The sequence below is a fragment of the Dipteris shenzhenensis genome, chromosome 32 (assembly GCF_047967505.1).
Source record: "Dipteris shenzhenensis isolate YYH24624 ecotype China chromosome 32, Dip_SZ_1.0, whole genome shotgun sequence".
NCBI lineage: Eukaryota > Viridiplantae > Streptophyta > Polypodiopsida > Gleicheniales > Dipteridaceae > Dipteris > Dipteris shenzhenensis.
The window spans coordinates 33990777-34013699 of NC_141627.1; the positions used below are offsets into that span (position 1 = coordinate 33990777).

The 22923-nt window shown below is 42.9% G+C and overlaps 1 protein-coding gene across 2 annotated transcripts in view; it reads left to right on the forward strand.

Moving 5' to 3' along the window:
- LOC147880641 (valine--tRNA ligase, mitochondrial 1-like) overlaps positions 1–22484 on the forward strand; it is a 67160-nt gene extending 44676 nt beyond the window's left edge. For both annotated transcript variants that reach the window (XM_087370436.1, XM_087370437.1), the window contains exons 15-22: positions 3901–4091; positions 14324–14726; positions 15252–15503; positions 15663–16169; positions 16364–16467; positions 20702–20801; positions 20896–21041; positions 22147–22484. In XM_087370436.1, the coding sequence (XP_087226562.1) occupies positions 3901–4091; positions 14324–14726; positions 15252–15503; positions 15663–16169; positions 16364–16467; positions 20702–20801; positions 20896–21041; positions 22147–22315 (1872 nt within the window). In that variant the 3' untranslated portion in view covers positions 22316–22484. The remainder of the gene's footprint in view (positions 1–3900; positions 4092–14323; positions 14727–15251; positions 15504–15662; positions 16170–16363; positions 16468–20701; positions 20802–20895; positions 21042–22146) is intronic.
- The last annotated feature ends 439 nt before the right edge of the window (positions 22485–22923 follow it).

The following is a 22923-nucleotide window of genomic DNA, read 5'->3' on the forward strand; positions in this document are numbered from 1 at the left end:
ACTGCTGCTCTGATGCATTGTACAAGCCCTTGCAAGTTACATGCATTGTCTTTTTGTTCCCTAATGTGCGTTGACTTCCTCAGTTAACAGTATTTCAAGATACTATGTAGTGAAAATCATTTCTTCCTAAGCCATATGGCAAATACAATGAGTATTGACATCAGTTTGGCCACTTGAGTATGGTGTCAAGGTAGTGAATTCACATCTGTGTAAATCTTTTGGCAATGATTCTAGCCTTAAACCTTTCAAGATCTCATCTGCATCCCATGTCAATATGCACTGCCAAGTTGGGGCCTGATCTTTAAATGCTGAGGCGAAGTATGCCATCATGAGTACATCCTCAACAATTGTTGTTATAGCACAAAAGGTGCACTTGAGGGTCCTTTTCTACTACTCCATGGAAATCTGGAATTAGAAAAACCAAGTCTCACACTCCTTCTGTGCTTGCATTCCAAACTTATTTAGGGTGTCCAAGACAATTGGTTGCAAATGATTCCTGAAAGGTATCCTCCAGCTGCTTGGGTTATTGACTTGATGCCATCTGAAGGACTTAACAGTCTGCATTCAACACCATCTTCTTTTGTGTTTTGATCTATAGATGTCATGGCAAATTGATTTCCTTTGGCCTATTCTGGTTTCTTCGTGCATATGAACTGTGGTGACCCTTTGACAACCAGAAGTAATTGGGCTTGTCACTTCTGATTGCATCTCTATACCATTATCTTCACTAAAGGTAATATTTCTGATTATTTTGTTGGTTGCAGTGTTTAGCGTTTCCAAGTATCAAGCATACTTTGCTTTTGAAATGGAGCTTAATTAACAATTTGACCATATGAAAGTCTCTTGAAAGCTTTGATCTGCATTTTTAAAAAGAGGGAACGAGACTTGTGTTGCGGTTGCCTTCGCTAGAGCTTCTTCCCAGCTACCTAAGTGTCTTTCTGGTGGTTGAACTACTCAGCAGTTGCTCTCATATCAGATGCAGCATGCTCAAGCGCATCTCTGGTCAAACTATTATTTGCCTTGTGGTTTGTTCTAATATTTAGTATCCTGCATCTGGTGTGCTTCTCTATGAATGCTTTGGAATTTTCTAAAGTCTTTAGGTTGGTTTATCATGTGAATAGCCAATGCTTTTGTAAAATGTTTCCTATAAACAAAGCTCTCCTACCCTATAAAGGTACCAATTGCAGTACTTGACCACCATGACATTTGTAGTTTGTGGTTAGGTACCGATTGCAGGACTTGACCACCATGACAGTTGTAGTTTGTGGTTAGGTCATTTTAGGCACTTTCCTTGAATACTCTCTTCTTATTTGTGGGGATCAAACCTTCTCATTTTAAAGAATCCTCGCCTACATATTACAATCTGGAGTCCTTAGACAAGAGTTACCTTAGAAGGTCATGCTGTGGCCATGCTACATGATCTGAGTTGTTTTCCACGGGCCTCAACCTTCAAAAGAGGACTAGAAATACTCGAAGTTGTTAGAGTAGTGGCAGAGAACTATGTGCCTGCTAAAACTCGAATCCAGGAACCAGTCCACATCATCACTCTTTCCCTATAAGCAGAAGACTCTTGAAGATCAAGGCTCTAATGACATGTAAGAATGTAATCATTTTGGCCATATCTTCCACTCTAGCCCTACCCATTTGCTATGTCTCTCTTTTTTTTTTTGGGGGGGGGGGTTATGCTCCTTGATTAAAGAAAGTAGGAGCTAAGGTCGTCCCTATGGAGATGTAGACCCTGCCATTGTTGTAGACTGTACGGGATGAGATGGAGGCCACCGTGGTGGGGAATAGAGAGTACTGCTCCTATGTGTCTTAGTTGTTGAAAGTATCTACTTTTAAAGCATTGAGATGCCTCTTGCTCTGCCAATCAGATCTCTTTCTCAGTGGAGAAACAGTCTCTGCAGCTAATGTCTAATTCAATTGTGGAAGCCATGCACATCCCAGCTTACAAGAGTCTTGTTCATGCTTGACCCTTCAGGAACCCGATTCATGTTAAGAAGGCTCTGCTTTGTTGGATGTTGAGAGTGGATTCAAGGGAAAGTAGTCTTATCCGTTCATTGTTGTATAGGAGCAATATTATGGTGGCTGCTAGGTTGACTCACATGCTCTACCCATGTAGCCAGGAGCTGTGCCTTCATTTGAATGGCAATTGGTACTGAGGTCAAGGATACACAGATGCTTTGGATGGAACCCAGGTCCACCCTTCTCACACTTTGGCCAGTATTTGGACAGATACTGTACACACGCTAGGATGAGCATGCAGGGGTCTGCCTGAGCAGCTTCTGCCAGGAGGGCTATTTTGCTCCTTTTTGGAGACGACAGTGGGGTTGAGGTGTCACTTTCAGCCTCAACCTTGGATTTTTTCCAGTTAGCTCGGAGGAGCAATATATTGGCCTGTTTAGGGTGTTTATGGTCATGCATTGCATGATGTATTTCCACCTTGAGCTTGCTCTTGCGGGTTTCATTCATATTTAATAGAAGTCTCTTTCATGGAAATAAAAAGTCTGTTTCATGAAAAACAAGACCAGCATATTCCCAAAAGATGTGCTATTGCTCAATACCAGAAAACTTTTGTGGTTAATGTGAGCCATTGTTCTATAGTAAAAATATGTAATGAGTTTTTGAATGTGAAACATGCACTCTTCTCTTTCCTGTTTGCCATCAAATGTATAAAGGTGTTTGTATATGCTACTTGAGCCCACTGTGTTTATACCAGTTGTGAGTTTTATGAGACGGAGAGAACTTAAAATAATTTTTTGGGGTAAAGTCTGAGAAAGGTGAAATGAATTGCACACTTTTGAAATACAAAGGAAGTATGGGTTTTATAAGAACCCTACACCCTTAGATTAAGAGCAAGTCGTAGAGCGACACGTGGCATAGTGCCACATGTTAGTGCAAAAAATTACTATTGCATCAACTTAGGGAGGAGTTTAGACTCCTTCATTGAACTGGAATCAGATTCTACATCCGAACCCGACATATTGTCTATGACTCTTTACATTGGTCACACGTCATAACCGAGTGTAGACTCAATATTACAACCTATGATGGCATTATTCAATCCATGGTGGGCATAGACCAACAAGGACATGGGCAAGGGGTGTCCTGCATGCAAAAAGTGGTGAGGCTAAAGTGGAAACAGAGAGAATGGGAGCCGGGGGTACAGCCTAACCCACAAGGTGCATTCTCGGGGTGGAACAACTTGGGAAAGGAGGAAGGGATGGGGGATCAAGCTACATAGAGCCATTGGGGCAGGGAGGGAGGGAAAGGGTTTTTGGGAGGGGTGTTTTTTTTTTCCTTCTTGTAGGGGGGGATCCCGTGTTTGTGCTAATTGTAAAGGGGGCGGGGGGCGGATGGGGAGGAGAGGGAGCAGAGAAGAGGTGCCTGGGGGGAGAGGGGCAGTGCACAGGGAGGGAAGGTCAAGAGAGGGGGGGCAGGGGGGGAGGCTGAGAGGGACATTGATTATGAGGGGGAGGGGAGGGGAGAGGCGCAGTGATGGTGAGGGCGATCAGCAGCAAGTGGTGTAAAGGGAGGAGCCAAGGAGGATGAGAACATTCAGTAGTCCAGACTATCCATGTTTAAGTTGTTTGTTGAACTATGTGTGGGTTCATAAAAGCAATTGCAGTTGTTTGTACATTTTGCATGCAAAAACATAAATTTTAGAAAATGATAGGTGGTGCTGCTCTATGTGCCCTAGATGACATTTGAAGCTGCTTTGTCGTGCGATACTATGTTCTGTTATAGAGCTGAATTGTAGGGACTGAGATTTAGTTAAAATTTGTCATAGTACTGATGTCTCAACTGTCATGTGATGCATGCTGACTTGCTAGGTGGCTGTTGAATGAAGGCTAACTTTTGACATGGATCACTTATAAAAGGTTTGGGGCATTTACACAGGGCCTGTACAGAAAGACTGAAAATAATGACATGCGCCTCGCAATATGCTCAAGAAGTGATGATGTGGTGGAACCGATGATCAAACCACAATGGTTTGTTGACTGTAGTGGCATGGCCAAGGAATCTTGTGATGCTGTTCGTGATGGCCGTTTGGAGATCGTGCCAAAACAATTTGAAGCAGAATGGTTCAGGTCGGCAGAGCACATAGTAGTTGTTGGTTTGGATTTCATTCTTATATGATATTTTAATTCAATGTTTAAGCTCACTTTTATTTTTAAAAAGGTTAAAAGTGCGCTTGAAGAATGAGTTAAGATGTCTCCCTATGTCTTTTGAATACTTACTTTTTTGGGCCGACATGGATCGAATATTTTAATTGAAGAAAAATCACTGAAGGCAGCTTGTGGACAAGCCTTATTTGCAGAACGTTTCAATTTTTTGTTCCATGCACGTACATAGATATGGGTTCATGGTGATATTGGAATAAAGGTGATCAAGATTTGGTATTGCTACGTATATGGACAAAGTCAAGGTGATACTAGAATTCCGACCACCACTACACAAAAAATAAAACAAATATTTATGGGTGAGCCAGCTTTGTCTACAAACATTAGAGCGGCAGTGTTTCGAGATCATCACATACATAGACCAAGCAGACAAAATGGCCTAACGGACAAGGCTAGATAGAGGATACCATGGAGGGATCTTTCATTGTCTATGGAGTTTGCAAATGAGGAGGATGAATCGTGTTGATATGCTGGGTTACCACATGTTTCCACTCCCATGGCAAGCCTATTGATCACCCATCTCTATACTAGTACTCGCTAGCTGTTTCCTTCTTACATTTGACACAGCAGGATATTCAACGGGTCATCTGAGAAAATTAAGGGTAGGTATATATTCATGAGACATGGGTATTCCCATCATAGCCACAACCATAATCTACCAAGATGGCCTTCTACAAAGAGCATTCCTCCACTTAGCAAAAATGGATTCATTTAGGCATTGGGTTACCAATAGATCCTCCTCTTCCATGTGGTATGCATCGCCCTGGTTCAGCTCCAAAAACTGATCTCATAGGCTCAGCTAGAGGCTGCACCTGAAATCGCAGCCATATGACATGTAAGGATCTAAGACTTTGCACCCTTTGTCACATGCATGAGGCAGAGATCAAGAAGCACATATTGATGGGACGTCCTAGATAGTATGAGAGTCGAGAGCAGCTTTGCACCTTTTGTCCCATGCATCGAGCGGAGATGGGGAAGCACGTATTGATGTGCTGGAGTATTTGTACATGAGGTCACTAGACTACTATCTAGGCTTATGAGGCAAGTGCTAGGCATAGCCCCTCACAGTAGAAGATCACAAACTACTTCATACGAGATACCACATTGATTAGAGGTTGTTGATCTTTGATCACGAACATATCCTCCAAAGATGTCAGACCCGTAGGAGAGTGGGCATTACCCTAGCCAGCTCTCACCCCATTTGAGCTGCATCACAACATTAGGTTGCTTCGCACTACCCATAGATGCATCCATAGAGAGGAGCAAGAGGTGAAAGCAGTAGATTCCAGATATGCTTGGGAGGCACAAGTGTCAAGGACTCCCCGTCAAGCCCAGTTGGACTTGCATGGAGCTTGGTTTACTCATGGTAACACGCGTCACGAACAACTTGACACATGAACGAGAGAGAGAGAGAGAGAGAGAGGGAGAGAGAGATTAACGTCCGCGGAAAGCCTCACGAGTCAAGAAATATCTTAGACTTCGGTGGTGAGTCTTTATAACAAATTTTGCACCCAAGAGATAGTGTTTCTATGTATTAATGGCATGAATTACAGCTAGCAATTCTTTTTCATAGATTCCCAAGTATCTCTCGGCATCCCGTAGTCTCCGGCTTTCATAAGCCACTACATGACCATTCTGATGCAATGCAGCCCCAACACACTCTCTGCAAGCATCACAATCTACATCAAAAGGCTGATACTGATCAAGAACTATCAAAATGGGCTCTCTTTTTTTTTTTCGCAAAAAGAAGGGCTAATTATATTACTTTCGAAACAAGGATTACAAGAGACTCAACAGCAATGCTGGAGCAAAGGGATAATTCCCGCGAAACTACAAGCCTCATAGGGCTAAGCATCAAACTGTTGCAAAATGCTGTCAAAACAAGAAGCCCTAGTCTGTGTCTTCTGAGAACTAGTAAACCGCAAAACCAAAAAAGCTACGGATCCCTGATGAAGTGAATCCTGGAGGTACTCGTGATCCAAGAATGTATGAATCCCTCCTCTGCTGAGCTCCTGTCCATCGAGCCCGCCCGAGGGCGCCAATAGGAAGAGACCCGCTTGCATGAGCAACCACCACCTGACGGGGGGCGAGTCCGCACTCCAGTAGCCCGCTCCACGCATCTGCAGGCCTCAACCCACTTGGGGTGCCTCCTGGTACGACAAGAAGAAGTAGAGCCCCAGGAGAAGGGATCCCTGAGGATAGAGCCAAGAGCCACCGCCCTGTGGGTAGAGAATCTTCGAGACAGTGAGCCATCAACTGAAATGACTCCTCTGAGTCAACATCCAGCAATCGAGTCCGACCAAGACCAAGGTGCCAACCGCGACCAAGAACCCCTGCTGGGAAGAAAGCAGTAAAGCCACGTCGAGGTAGCAATGTTCCATGGGCCGGAGTAGCTCCGAGATCGCCAGGATCCCTGTTGTCGAGCTTGACCATCAAGAAGAGCTCTTGACCACCATGGAGGCAGGCATCTCGCATCTCTATCTCCTTGAGCTCGAAGTAGTACCAAAAAACTCTGAGTCTTGAGAAGTTTGGAGACCCAAGCCAAGAGGCCACCAGCAGACGCGACCCCTCTGGGTTGTTGTCCAAGGGCAAGGTCTTTCCAGCTCCAGTGCACCAATCGCGGCCAGGAGATGCTGTTGGGACGAGGGCAGCACAACCACCATCACGGGGAGGCACGAACTGAACGGTTGGGGGATGGCCATGGCCGATGTCGCCAGGGCTAAGTTGCGAGGAGAGCTCCAACTCCGGAAGAACAAGAGAGTGCAGGGCAAACCTCCTCCCGCCATAGAAATGCCACGGGGAAGGGAGAGACGCTTCCTGAAAGATGAACCTACTGCTGCTGTGAAGGTGCAAAGGTGGAGGACGGCCAGGGCAAGGGAGAAGGCTGAAGCCGAAGATACTCCCCTCCGAAGAAGTGCAAGGCCCCATGCCAAGAATGGCTCGACACCTCCAAATGCTCAAACACCCCCAACTCAAGCGCTTTCTACTCCACGGAGAGGGAGAAGGGTGCAAAAGACCAGCCTGGAAGACAACACTGCCACGGGAAGGAAGCCACCAACAAGCAGGCCATGGCTGGGGAAGCGCCATCCAAGAGAGGCTCACGGCAGATCCCGAGCAGGAGGGGCAGCCGGCCAGCAGGCGAGAGCGCTCAGCCATTGGATGGGGCTTGCAGCAAGGCGAGCAGGGCGGCGACCAGGGTGCGAGGGGAGGGCGCGGGGAGAGAAGGGCGGGAGTGGCAGGGCAGGAGCCAAATCAGCGCGAGGGACGGGGGCAGCAGCGGGCGGGGTGAAGGTCGCGTCACCAAAATGGGCTCTCTAGTCGGCTTCTCTTTGAGTATAGTGAATGTTGTCTTCTATGGAATACGCCATTTGAAAGCTGCATTTTTCTTGGTCAAGTCAAGAAGTGGAGCAGCAATATCAGCAAAATGTCAGATAAATCTTATGTAATAAGAACAGGGGCCCAGGAAACTACGGACTTCATGCACTGTTTTCAGTCTAGCCAATCCTAGATGGCTTGGATATTTGCCGGACTCATACATAGCCCAAATGTAGTGCGAAACGATGTTTTGTGCACATCTTGTGGTTGTATTTTGACTTGATGATAACCACTCTTCAAATCTATCTTGCTGAAAACTGAGGCTCCATTGAGCTGGTCTAGCACATCATCGATGCGCGGGATTGGAAATCTATTCTTGATGGTCATCTTATTTAGTGCGCGATAGTCAACGCACATACGTAATGAACCATCTTTCTTCTGTACAAGAAGTACAGGGGAACAAAATGGAGAGGAACTGAGCTAAATCAGCCCTTTGGGCAACAAGTCCTACACTTGGCCATGATTTCTTCTCGCTGAGTTGCACTGACTCTGTACGGGGGCCGATGGCCTTTAGGTCTCTGAGGAGGTAACTCGCCTTGCAAAGCATGTGAAAAACAATCTTTAAAGCTTGCAAGAAACTGAATCTTTCTTTTTCTGTATCATGTGCATTTCAGCATCTCTTTCTTTAATGAAAACCATGTACGCTGAAACTGCAAACTTTATTGCTTTTCCAACTGAAACATCAGATACAATGGGGATGGTCTCCCCTCTATTCCTGGAAACAACTCATTGCGCTTTACCCCTATGTACAAACTCAAGCACTCTTTCGAGAAGAGATAACTTCACCACCTTACGATGAAACTAATGCATTCCCAAACATCATGATGTTTAATCGGGGAAATGAAGAAATCCTCTTGATCTACGTAACTCTGCACATGGACTCGGAGTTTCCCAATCAAGGGAGTAACATGCATGGGGTCCCCATGGCACATCTGATCGGCATCTAGAGCCTTGACCAACTATTTAGTCTTTATTCCCAGCCACATGGGTTAATCTTTTGAGATGAAATTGTCTGTAGCCCTTGGATCAAACAATATGAGCGTCTCCTAGTCTCTTATCTTGCCCTATGAAAGCAAAAACTCTCTTTCCTATGGATTTGACGCTTTGCCCAGAATGTCCAGAATTTCTCTTGCTATTGGCTTTGGCTGCCCTTGTGACTTTCTTTGCTCCTTCAAACCCGAAGGTTTCTCAGGGCAATGGACAGCCACATGCCCCTCTTTTTCACACCTAAAACATTTCCCCTCCTTGCAGAATATAGCCATCTGCTCAGGGGAAAACTGAGGTTTGCCTTAATAGGCTTTTTGTCCTTGGTTCCCCTTCGGCTTCTGGGTCTGAAATTCCATCTTATGAGCCTTGGGAAACTCCTTTTTCTGAGACTGAGGAGTGGCTGGCCTTTCCTTCTCTGCTGTCTCAGTGTAAAAAGAAGGCACTGTAGTGGGATCTTGCATGTGCATCAAACTTGCCACAGAGGCTGCATGCATAATGTTATGGATGCCTTTATGATGCTGGGTATTTACCACAGCCTGTATCTTCGGATTAAGGCCAGCCCTATACTTCCGTATTTGGGTCTTCTTAGGCACCTCTTTAAAGGGTGCAATCTGTAGATATGCATCCCAAAACTTTTGATTATAAATCTCCATTGTGTCCCCATCATCCATATGCAAACTTTCTATGCTAAGAAGGGCATGGTCTTGAAACTATTTAGGCATAAACTACTTGTAGAAGGTCTTTTTGAAGTCCTTCCAATTCTTTGGACCATCTGTGGTCAGTGCACTCCACCATGCATTGGCTGTCCTTGTCAAGTGTAAGCTAATCATGCGCAGTTTGGAGGACTCAGAAAAGTTTTCTGTACCAAACGTTGCATCAAACTGCTTGATAAATTGCATGGCCTTCTCTGTATGACCATACTAGCCATTAAATAGCGAACCTGACAGACTTCCCACCTTCTTTGAATTCCTTGGTCTTTGCTTTCTTAAGTGCATGAATTAAGGTGCTTTGATCGACAGTCAAGGCGCCTTAATTAAAGCCAAAACTCGCCGATCGAGGTCGGGAAATAACTTGTTTGACCAAAGTCAACCCTCCTTGGCTAACGCAAAGTCTTGTTGGTCGAAGCCAACACTCTCTGATCGAGGTTAGCTATGATATACTTTGGCTAACCGTAGTTAACCCTCTTGGCGTGAGTCAAGTCTCCCTAACCAAGGGTAAGTTTATCTAACCGAGGTTAAGTATCTTGGACTAAAGTCAATACCTAGAAAATAACTCTTTGACCATAATTAAATAAATAAAGAACTCTATAATTATGATCAAATAAAATGGTCAATTGAAACTTTAACTTGGAGTATTTACAACTTGGTGACAAATACCATGATCCATACCTTGAATTTCATCCTGGGGAGAGTGATTCAGATCAGCCATAGGAAATTTTTGCAAATCGTCTAACCTTGAAGAGCGCATGAGAGAAAACTGAAATCGAATGTTTTGGAGCAGCGAATTTCAATTTCGAAACCTAAAAACTACTTGAGATGGAGGGTATAACAGTTTTGGCGCAAGTTAGGAGCTTGGAACTGATGGGTGAATTCTGAAAGTGAAGGTTCAGCTTGCGAGAAGAGGAAAAACTGCAAGTCGCAGTGGAATAGCAAGAGGATGACTTCTACAACAGCAAAACTAGCTAGTCTAGATGTGAAACGATGAAGGGAAAGGGCTTCACTGGATCGCAATTGATGTATGTGGCTCTATCATAGATGATGTTGTTATGCCAATAGCATATGCTGGTATGGAAGCGATGGACAAGAAAGGGGTGTGGGTTTTATAACTATTGGCTGAGCCTTGTATATCTAGAAATTGTTCCAAAAAAACATCCTAAAGATGTGCTTTTGGAAAGGTCTGCTTTCCTCCAAAAGCTGACTGCTTTTAGAAAGCATCGCTTTTCTCAAAGGCTACTGCTTCTCTTCCAAAAGCTGACTGCTTTTGGAAAGCTTAGCTTTTAGGATGCTTTTCCATAAAAGCTGGCAAAAGCTTTTGCTTTTTTCTTAGAGACCCTCGGCTAGGTATGGCCAAAAAGCAGGGAACAGCCTGTTCCCCCTTTCCCCCCCCTCCCTCTCCAAATCTCAAGCCAATTTATTCCCAAACAAATGAACCACAAATCTCATTCTAACTAGAATTGGAGGTTTACCAGATTATGCGCAATAGCTGAATTACAAATGTCATTCCAGAAATTGGAAATTGGATCGCTACAAGTCGCCTACTTTTTGGCAGTCCTGGACCAAATTTCCTAACGATTCCAAGCTGATGCAATCCTTTCCTATGATTCTTGGCTGATATCAACTTTCTAGCTCATCCTCATTCACATTTAGGGTAACCTTGCACTAAATCCACCTTCTCTTCTCAAAAACGAAATTTGCCCTAACCTTGATAGACAAATCCAGTTGCACTAGTAAGAAGTCTACAAATTGTGAAATTTTTTTTTTGGGTATATCAAGAGAAAAACTTGGCAAACGATTCCTTTTACATGAATTCGCTTTTCAAGAGTTTGCTCTGATAACAACTGACATGACCCCAGAGCTCCTGAAACCCCGGACCTACAAAAGAAGCACAAAGAAACTACCATAGAAACAATTGACGTCGGGATCGAAACCCAGAGTTTCAAGCACGACAGATCAAGCGAGAGAGTGGACACAGGCCTCATGAGCACCCACCCTATCCGAGGCATCATCATTGTAGCATTCTGGCATTACACTACCTCATGTCGCCCGCATGCATATTCAATAGCGAGAAGCAGAGTGCGTTAGCAATAGGGTTCATACATGTTTCAAAGACATGACAACTCTAGGTTGGATCCAAGTCGCCCACTTAGAGTTTAGGTCACTATGCCCTAGGCAAGACATGACACATGACAAGATATGATAGGAACTCCTTGACACACGGAGTTCCTTTCGTGCAATTTATAGTTTCATCAGATGTGATAGACACCTCTAGCTCCTCCCATACGGGATGCACTCTTGTGATGACTTCAGACTTCATGGTCTCATAGGCTTTTTGGCCGAGAGAGAGAGAGAGAGAGAGAGAGAGAGAGAGAGAGAGAGAGAGAGAAGAAGAAGAAGAAGAAGAAGAAGAATATATTATCGTCCTCTGAAGACCAAAAAATCGGCCTATGGGACCTAAGCATTTATTATCGTCCTCGGGGGGCAAAAAATGACCCATGGGACCTAATCCTCAGTACAAAAAATCTCCTCCGATGTGGAGGGGTCAAGAGTTTTCAAGTTCTTGACAGTATGAAAAAAGACAAGTGACAAAAGACCCCAACGTTGTCGTTGAGAGAGAGAGAGAGAGAGAGAGAGAGAGAGGTAGAATTTATTATCGTCCTCATGGGGCCAAAAATGACCCATGGGACCTAATCCTCAGTACAAAAAATCTCCTCCGATGTGGAGGGGTCAAGAGTTTTCAAGTTCTTGACAGTGCGAAAAAAGGCGAGTGAAATGCTGCTGTTGAGAGAGAGAGAGAGAGAGAGAGAGAGAGAGAGAGAGAGCAATTTCTTTTACAAAAAAAAGTGTGTGTGAAACCACTCTCTCTCCTCGTGTTGCGTGAACTTCCTCTCTCAATTGCTTGAAATCCTTGTTGGCTGCATGGTTTTGGCCATCTCACTTGCGAGCATCCCCCTCGTTCCCCTTCATGCTTGTTGCAGGTGGGCTACTAAAGGAGCCCATTTGACTGCCTTACAACAGGGAGTGCCTCAAGCAGGTCCCAACCAGCTAAACATGAGGGGTTGGTAGCAAACCCACGCTTGATGGCCTGCTATTTAGCCTTGGGCTCAACAAGACCCACTCTGCCTCTCCTCCCTTCACCTGCAGCTCGTCCTCAATTACTCTTACCCTAGTGATAGCACACACTATATACGATCTATAATACATTTAATGGTTTTTGAAAGCATTGGCAATGAATGACAAGCCAAAAAATCTACAATTGAATGTGAATTCACAATGACGGAATCCCGTTGATTGACATCGATGGACTTTGATGGAAAATGTTTCCATCACTCGCAAAGGCCAGGGGGGCATGAAGGCATTGGAAAAGGCATTCGAGAAGTTTTCCCTTCCCAACCACAAGATATAAGAGGTGTGGGACGTCAGCACAAAGGCTTTCACAATTCGACGTAGGCAACCTACAAGGAGGATGGGAAAAGGGAGGGGGGTGTAATGCATTTAAAGAGGAGGTAGGGAATTGTTGTTGGTAAGGTGTGCTTAGGAGTTTTAAGAACCAAAGTCAAAGCGTTTACATCAGTTGCTAGTGCCTACTCCGCGGTTGCCTTAAGTAGTGAGGTGGAACCTTAGGAAGCAAGCACAAACAGTAGGCCTTGTTCTTTTGCGTTGGCCCCTTCGGATAGCTGAGTTTTATCTGGTATTCTGCAAAGCACAAACAATGAGGTGGAACCTTAGGAAGCACAAACATTAGGCCTTTTTGTTTTGCGAGGGCCCTTCGGATAACAGAACTTTATATGATATCCGTCTTAATGTTAAGCAAGCATGACAAGGATTAAAGTAACACTACTTTGTATAGACATGTGCTAGGCAGACCTTATCTTTATTGCATGAGTCACAACGTGTCTTCATGATTGGGTTGGTAAGCCAAATTTTACCCAACAATCACTCATTGGAACACAATGTAAAAGTTTTAATGTATGTCACTGGAAGACTAACATTTGATTTTGCATATGCTAGAGACAATGACTTGGTGTTGTAGGTCTTCACTGATTTGATTGGGCAGGAAATGTAGACATAGATACTTGATGTGCGGGTTTTGGTTCTAGCTTGGCTCCGCATGTATTTATTTGCTCAGTTAGATAATAGTCTCTGTCTCTATGCTAATGTGAAGCTGCATGTAAGGCAACCAATGCAGCGTGAATGGAATGCATGTCGTTGAGGAATTTCGCTCATAATCTAATTTTTGTGACAGCCAATGTTTTGTGAAGGATCTCATGTTTTATGATAGCAAGAAATACATTGGCAATTGTTTTTGTTATATACAACTAATCAAGGATCCATTTAGCTTTTTATGTTTTAAATGAGAGAGAGAGAGAGAGAGAGAGAGAATTCCAGTTTTTTGGAAGATTTTGTTTCTTGACTTGCTTGTTTATTTTTGTTTAGTCACCTTCTTCCTTTCTTCTTTATTTCTTGTTTTCTTTCTCTTTTGTTTATTTGACGTATTTAGTAAGCACTGGGTTTGCCCAAGAGACTCCGCAGGTCTTTAGAAACCCAGTATAGCTGCTTATGCTTGGGCACTGATGAGGACATAAGTGTTGCTTTGCTTGCTAAGTATGTCTTCCTTTTTGTTTTTCATAAAAGTTTTTGTTTACCTCTTTTTTCTTCTCTTTCATTTTCTCTTTTATTTTCTGTGTAGATTTTTGGTCTTTAGAACAACAAAAAATCTAAATTTGTATGATTGGACTTATCCTAGTCTTACAAAGGTATACAACTAATCAAGGATGTTGGCCTCATGGGATATGCCCTAGATGTATATGTGGCGGACATCTTCAACAAAATCTATGTAGTAAAATATCTTAAATGTTCCTGGATGCTTTTGTATGAGAGGTGTAGTAAAATGACAATTTTGGTTGTGTTCCCGTAGTTGGGGTAACTCTTGTAGGTGGCTATATCCCCATAGGATGCACTTGTTCAACTGTTGTTCTTTACATATACTAGATACTCTTGACACATCGACGAAGATATGTCTTCAAGTTAACATGTTAATTAACTTGTTTGCTTATGCAGGTGGTTAGAGAACATAAGAGATTGGTGCATATCAAGACAGCTTTGGTGGGGACACAGGATACCAGCTTGGTATGTTACTTTAGAGGATGATGAGATAACAGAGTTTGGTGCATATCTTGATCATTGGGTAGTTGGAAGAAATGAGGAAGAAGCTGTATTGCAAGCCAGTCAAAAGTATCATGGGAAAAAGTATAAGCTTGCTCAAGATCCAGATGTTTTGGATACATGGTTTTCCTCTGGCCTTTTCCCATTCTCCGTTATGGAATGGCCAGAAAAGACAGTTGATTTGGAATCTTTCTACCCAACAGCGTTATTGGAAACAGGCCACGATATTCTATTTTTCTGGGTAGCTCGCATGGTTATGCTTGGCATGAAGCTAACAGGCCAGGTTCCATTTAAAAAGGTACTTCATGGAGCCTCTCAATGAAATATTTCCTAGAAATCCTATTGAATTTGATAAGTGAAGTTTGGTTACAAATACATAATTATGTACCACATATCTGGCAAGTGACAGTCCTGCATGGTTACACATGTACCAATGTGATGCTTATAAATAGTTACTGGATGTTGTTTTGAAATGCTAGTGATCATATTTTTGTTCTTGACTGGTGTCAAACTCTTGAAATTGACATGTCCATATCTTTTGTGCCAAAGTAGCATAGGCTTACAGCATGATTATCTGCTTGTGTCTTTTTTCTATGACAAATTTCTCTTCTTCTAAGAATTTTGTTGTTGTAATGATTGCTTGATTAAACTTCTTTTTCTCCAATGAACTTTTGCACTCAATCCGTGCGACTGCTTTCATTTTGTTGAAATGATTCTTTATTCGATGAACCACCTCTATGCAGTTATTGAAAGAGAGAGAGAGAGAGGGGGGGGGGGGGCGGGTTACTGAGAGTGTGTTATTCATCACTGGATGTATTCACAGGTGTTTCTTCACGCAATGGTGCGAGATGCACATGGGCGGAAGATGTCAAAATCGCTTGGCAATGTGATTGATCCATTAGAAGTTATTCAGGGTATTACATTGGACGGGTTATTGAAGAGACTGGAGCAGGGTAACTTAGATAACAAAGAAATGGAAATAGCAAAGTCAGGGATGATGAGAGACTTTCCCAAAGGGATCGATGAATGTGGTGCAGATGCGTTGCGATTTGCACTTGTTGCATATACAGCCCAGGTAATTTTCATTAGCAGGTTTCTGTCCAGGTTTAGAACGTCTACTTCACCACTGATATTTTCTCCTGCTGATAAGTATGTCAAAAGATAGTCTGAGTTAAAGGGGAATATGGAGTGTGTCACAAAAGTAGACTGATTATTGTTTCATGCATTTATGCAGTCAGACAAAATAAACCTTGATATACAGCGTGTTGTGGGTTACCGACATTGGTGCAACAAACTTTGGAATGCAATTCGATTTGCCATGATAAACCTTGGAAAGGGTTTTGTCCCCTCAACTAAGCTGGAGACAGCTTTTCTTCCTTTTGGATGTAAATGGATTCTATCAGTGTTAAACAGCGCCATTTTAAGGACAAATACTTGTCTTGAGGCATATGATTTTTCAGGGGCCACAACAGCTGTGCACTCATGGTGGCTATACCAATTATGTGATGTTTTCATTGAGATAAGCAAGCCAGCTTTGGCTGGAGATGACAGTAATGCTGAGGCTGCTGCTTTAAAAAAGGCCACTCAGGATACCTTATGGGTATGCTTAGATACAGGTTTGCGCCTGCTGCATCCATTCATGCCCTTTGTAACAGAAGAACTGTGGCAGCGTCTCCCACAAAGACTGGGTGGCAGTTCACGCTCGTCGATCATGATTGCGGATTATCCTTCTTTTGTTGAGGTCAGTGTAAATATAGAGTTATGCTGTGTTTCCATCCGATGGCATGAGTCATGGTTTTGAGTTGATTTCTCTTTCTTCCCTTTTATCTTTCTGTAATTCTTTTCAGAGACTGAAGTCCTATGAAGTAGATTTTTTGTACTGGATTTTGAAATGTTACAAAGTTCTAATGCTATAATGTTTTCCTACATGTGCAGGATTGGACAAGCTTGGAAACCGAGTCTGAAATGTTGTTAATCGAGTCTGTGGTAAAATCAATTCGGACTCTTCGTGCGACATATCGCTTGGAACCAAAGGAAAGGTAAGAAATTGATATGGGTTAAAATGTTATTGTACAAGCTTTCGGGCTTTATGGGCTGACTGGGCATAAGCTTGTGTGTCTGGGCTGCGCCCACTCGTGTGCATTAGTGATGCAAGTCGGTGTGCCAGATCTTATAATCCACATTATACATGCTGAATTGTGGGCTTAGAAGGTTTGTGGGTGTGTGCTGGCAAGGTGGAATGTGCACATGTTATTCTAACTTATGGTAATAAGTATAGGAATAATCCCAGGTTTTCTATGCAGATCATCTTTCTTAAATTCCCCTCAGTATTGCTATATCATTCTGTATCACTTATTGTTTGTTGTTGATCTTAGTATGGAAAAAGTCTTCATGCTGATCTGCTGTGTGCGATTGTAGCCCCATAAGAATTTGTATCGTAAACCATAAGATTTTGTATCGCAAACCCTCTTTGGTAGGTCGAACAGAAGCTACATATTGAGGGGTGGGGGATCTTTGTGTTTAGTGAAAACTGAGCAGATGATCACCCTGAATATGGACAAACGTACTTTGAAAGCATCTCTAGCTACCCCCCATGAGGGCAAACAAATTAGCAATCAAATACCTTGGAACGATTGTAAAACTTGAGCTTTTAACTCGTTATACTGCTAAGATGAGAACTGCTGGTTTTGTGACAGCACTTTTCAATTGACATCACTCCTGACTTCTCACTAATCATGTTGCATGCGTGAAATGAAAGTCTACGTTTTGTTGTTCTTACACCCTACAATATCACTGGGTGCCACCTCTAGCAGTCTAGGGGGATTAACTCCCTTACTGTTAGAAATATTCATCTTTCTTAAGGCAGTAGCCAATGTAATAAGGGTTAGGGGCCTTTATTAAGGTTTTCCCCCCTAACCTCAATTAGAGGTTGAGTTTGTGGGTAAGTTGGTCACTACACATGTTTGGACCCTAGTTAGGGGCCTTTATTAAGGTTTTCCCCCCTAACCTCAATTAGAGGTTGAGTTTGTGGGTAAGTTGGTCACTACACATGTTTGGACCCTAGTTAGGGTCCATCCTCCATGACCACCCTAGCTTTGTAGTTCATTCTATTACTGCAATTTCAGTTCATCTTTCTTCAGCTCCATTCTCTCTCATTGTCTTGCTTTCTTTTCCAACATTTGGTATCGGAGCTGGTTCCTCTTGCTTCCTATCACCTCCCCCACACCTGTGGAGCAATTCTGTCGCGAGGAAGTTAAGATTCATCGTGAAAATCTGCTGCAAAACAGCTTGTTTTTGATGGCAGCCATCTTCTACAGGGTCCTGCAGCCTCGGTGCTCTATTAGAGGGCATTTGCTGCTGTTTTCTGAGTTGGTGATTGGTTTTTGAAGGATGTTCAGGCAAAGGTGAAGAGAAATGGTCAAAAACAGGTTCAGCCTGTCAGAAATTAGGTCGACTAGGTGCTGGGCACCTCTAGAGAGCTTTAAACGTGTCAAAAACAACCCGCACAGCTGTACACATCCTCCAAAAACCCTAAGACAGGTTCGACCTGTTAGACACATGGTGGAGAGAGAGGGAGAGAAGGTTAGGATGTGAGGAAATGATACATGAATGAAAACATCATGAAAGGCTATCTTATTCATAATCATGAGAAGTTTAAGCCTTATATAGGCTACTCACTTACACACTGGGCAGAGTACCTCTTATTGACTCCAAATACTTTCACTTTAGAGGGACAACTCAAGGCTGAGGACCTTTATTTGACTCAACACAAACACATAGAGCTAAGCATCATGTACCATCTCAGAGACGAATAGATCATGCAACATAGCAGATAAAGCTTCCTTCTCAAGTCCAGTAGATGTAGCATCGGTATTCTTGAGCTTGTCCAGGGTCTTCTTGGCTGAAGTAGTGAGGTCAAGTTTGATGAAGCAATTTGTTGACCAACCTCACATTAATAAGTGCCAGTGCTTTGTCATGCTGCTCATCCCTAGCTTAGAGTGATACTAATGAGTGTTCACCACAAGGAGGAGGCTCCATTGTATCAAACTGAGGTAGCAAAGCCAGCAAGCTGAAATGGGTAACCAGCCAATACAGGGGCTGGTCTTGGGCTCTGAAATGAATCAACAGCCTAAGAAATGCTTGAATAAACGTGTCCAACAGCTGGTACATGCCTCAAAATGCAAAAATGAGCCAAGAGATGTGCACTAGTGGGCGTGGTAGCAGGTTAGAAATCCTCAAGAAGGCTCAGCAAGGTGCTCCAAAGTCCAAAGAGCAGGCAGTCCATGTGGAAGGTGGCTCCCTTGAACAGTCTGAAGTGATGTAGCACGCCTACACAACGAAAAATGTCTGTTATATGTATGCTAGAGGCCTCAAAACAGCTTCAAAATGATCAGGCGGCTATTCAAAGTGCACATGGGGTGCTGCAGCAAATCTTCACGCAGAGAAACGATTGATTTCGATGTGCTAAAAGGCGAAAAACACCTCGAAAGTGGGTGGAAATGCAGCTCCAAGTTGATTTAGGGTTTTGAAATGCTGGAGCAGATGAGGAAAATGCCGAAAATCACCTCTGATGTAGGCAGTTATGCTGCAGCAGCACCAAAACAGCTCGGAATTGTAGTAGTAGCTCCTAACTAGGTTGGAAATGCCTCCAAAGTCATGAAATTCACTCACAGATGGTCGATTTCTGCTGCAGCAGCCTGCAAACCCTAAAAACGGGATGGAACAGCTCCAAGAAGGCTAAAAAATACACGTGCAGGCGTCTCTTCGAAGGCTTGTCGACCAGCAGGCTGTGGAGAGGCTAAACGGGCAGAAGAAGCTGCAAAACAGATGGGTAATGAGGGCAGCAAAGAGGGCGGCTGTGCATAAACCCTAAAAACGGGATGGAACAGCCTGCAAACCCTAAAAACGGGATGGAACAGCCTGCAAACCCTAAAAACGGGATGGAACAGCTCCAAGAAGGCTCGAAAATAGACACGTGCAGGCGTCTCTTGGAAGGCGTGTTGACCATCAGGCTGTGGAGAGGCTAAATGGGCAGAAGAAGCTGCAAAACAGACGGGTAATGAGGGCAGCAAAGAGGGCGACTGTGCATAAACCGTAAACAGGTAGAAGACAACTGAAAAGAGATGGAAATGAGGCTGAACTTGGGCGGAAATGAGCAGAGTTGAGGCGGCTGCATGAAGGAAGAGATTGAGCAAAATTAGGGTTAGGGTAAGGTCAGAGATGACGTGGCAGGGCAGGTTGACCTGCTATGATACCGTGTTAGAAACATGGTGGAGAGAGAGGGAGAGAAGGTTAGGGTGTGAGGAAATGATACATAAATTAAAACATAATGAAAGGCTATCTTATTCATAATCATGAGGCTATCTTATTCATAATCATGAGAAGTACAAGCCTTATATAGGCTACTCACTTACACACTAGCACCTAGTGCATATGGGATAAGTCCCATAATGACATGTGGCACTTACACATGACACACATGAACTAGTACTAGATCACCTAGTATTACACACTAGCACATCACACCAACACACTCTTTGGCTATGATATCTCTAACACGACCTTGTCTTGGAAGCAGTGAAAAAATGGGTCAACTAGTCTGAGAACTGTTTTAAAAGCTACAAAATAGCGTCAAGAAGCTTGTAGAAACAAGTGCCTTTGCTTGGAACAGCAATTCGAAGCTTTTTGCCCCCCCAAAAAAAAATGTAAATTCTATTAATGCTTGAAAACACCATACAAAAAGGATCTGTCGATGGAAGTACAGAAGAAAAACAGGCTGCCAGCTATAGGAAAGCCATATGTTTTCGGATCTCACGGCTCACCGCCTAGAGAGATTCCAAAACAGGAGCTAGCAACCAAGATAGTGGTCTATACATCAAGCGAATACCCCTCGCGAAAAACGTGTAGAAAATGCCTGCAGGTTTCGAAGCTGTTTCTAATCCAAGATGAAAAACACACAAAGGACCAATCATAGATTTGTTGCAGAGCCTTAGTGATGTTTCTATGCATCGGTTATGTCTGTGTACATTGCTTGTTGTTGATTGGATCTGGTATGAACCCAATGTATCACTAGGATAGATACTTTAATGATTTAATGATGCCAGTGAGGGTGTCTAAATTTAGTTCCTCACAAGCTAAGAGATTGCAAATTTCTTTGGGTTCTCTTTCATTTTTTCCAATGAAAATTCTTTATTCAAGTACTGTTCAAACAATGATCATGGTAACATTTTGAGCTGGTTCTAAACTAAAACATATTATAACTTCTGTATGCAGACCTGAGGCTATGCTACTTTGCCGAACAGCAGAATGCAGTATCGTGTCACAGAAGTGCTCTTCTGAAATTCGCACTCTTGCAAATTTGTCAAATGTAAAGGTATGTCTCTAAATTCTATTAGACAAGATCTGCATTGCTTTCTGCTTCCATTGGTTTGCAGGTAGCTTATCACTCCCTTTGGATCTGGCACTAGGTGTTGCAGGAAACCGATATACCTCCTTCAGGTTGTGCAGTTTTTATTGTAAATGAACAAATATCAGCATTCTTACTCCTCGAAGGTGTTGTGGACGCTGCTCTAGAAATCTCAAAGCTAACAAAGAAGCGAGAGGAACTTTTAGGGTGAGTAATCTTCCACATGATTGATGACGTAACCAAGTTTTATGTCAAAATTGATATCGAATGTGCCAACCTGTACTTTCCTCTGTCCAACTTTTCATATCTGCTTATGTGTGGAATTTTTTGTGTTGCACTCAATGTGGGATGCACAATGCTTGTGCACAAATTTAGAAATGACAGGGAAGAGTGTAGAATCCTCACTGAAATCCTCTGATATCTTTTGTATTCAATGCGCATATTACATGGGAAAAGATTTTGTGTGTTTGTTCACATTGCTGTATATTTTCCAAAAGGCAGTAGTTTGTGCTCATGCCAAATGCGCTTATCAAATGTTTTTTTAATTTACTCTATTTTACAATGTCATCATGAAGTCAAAACTTTGAATTGCAGCGTAAATAGTTGATGTGGCAGAAATATCAGGAGGGCAACCATATAGTGTGGTTGTGAGGTTTATTTCTGAAATTGCACGTAATATATATGTGCATGATTTTATCCATACCCTTGTCTGTATATAAAGGTTTTTGAATATAAAGCCCAAGCTTACAACTGTTACTCTGGGCTTCCTAAACAATTTGTTCAAGCAGTATCAAACCATGAAAATTGCCATAGATAAAGCTGAAACTGTATTGCCTTCAATGTCAGAAGGTAAAATCTCCCAACTCCTGAAATGTTTCCCGCCGCCAATTTTTATGACCATATTTTTTTACAGACCAGGTTTTCTTTTCTATGCTTATTTCTCCCTATTCCTTCTGTCTCCTGGCTCAATCCTTGCTCCCTGATTTAGCATTCTCAACCCCCCTTCTCCCTTAAACTCTTGTTTTCACTGTCTTTCGGCATTTCAGAAGATTCTCTTTAGATTCCTGAAATATTCTGTTAAGGTGCAACTATTCTGTTCGATTTGTATGTTTGGACCTGGGAAACTTTAAAGTGGCCCAATGCTATTTGACACATTGATATGCCTTTCCTATATTGTAGAAAGGAAGAAATCTTCAGTTAAGGTAATTTGCAATGCATCATTTTGTAAAGACATTTAGAGTGGGGCTTGTTCTTGCTTTCCGAGCCTGTTGTCAGGCTGTTGATATAGTTATTTTGTTGACCTGGTTTACAGGCAGAAAGAAAGTTTGACAAAGAAGATGGAGAGTGCAGGATACAAAGAGAAAGTCCCGCTCAAAGTGCAGGAAGAGAACCTTAAGAAGGTCCGTAAGGTTAGTGCAGAGTTAGACTCCGTGGATGAAGCTACAGGGAACTTCGAAAGGCTACTAATAGGTTCATCCTAAGCCCACGGATGTGGCACGGTTACTGAACATTTTTTAAAAGTGAAACTGGCAGAGAATGGTTACCTTCTCCCAAGGTTTCTAGTATTTGGCATGTCATTAAGATGTTACCATTTTTTTACACCCAAAAGCATAGTATCTTATTGAATAAAATCATTTCATGTTTCCTCTTATGACCTCGAAATGCAATTGTTGTCACATATAAAGAGAATTTTCAGTTTTCTTTCATGTTTAATTTTATTTATGTAATTGTTTTCTCATATAAAGGGCATTAGGAGATGTGAAAGAGAGTCTGTGTGTGTGTGTGTGTGCAAAAAAAGGAACTTCTATTAATGCTTTGAAAAAACACCCTGCAAGTCAGCTTCTAATAGAGCTGCTGAAGGTGAATACAAAAGAGGAAACCAGCTATTAACCAAGCCGGGTTACGTAGGGCCTAGCACACTGCCTAGGGTCCCTGTAGAACCCGGGTGGTGGTCTATACATCATTGAATACCTCTCGCGGAAAGAGTGTAGAAAATGCTTGCATGCCAAGCCTTGCAAAAATGCTTTCGCCTCTCAATGGTTGCACGTGAGCTTGGGGTACCGCACTCATAGATAGCTCGCAAGGTAAA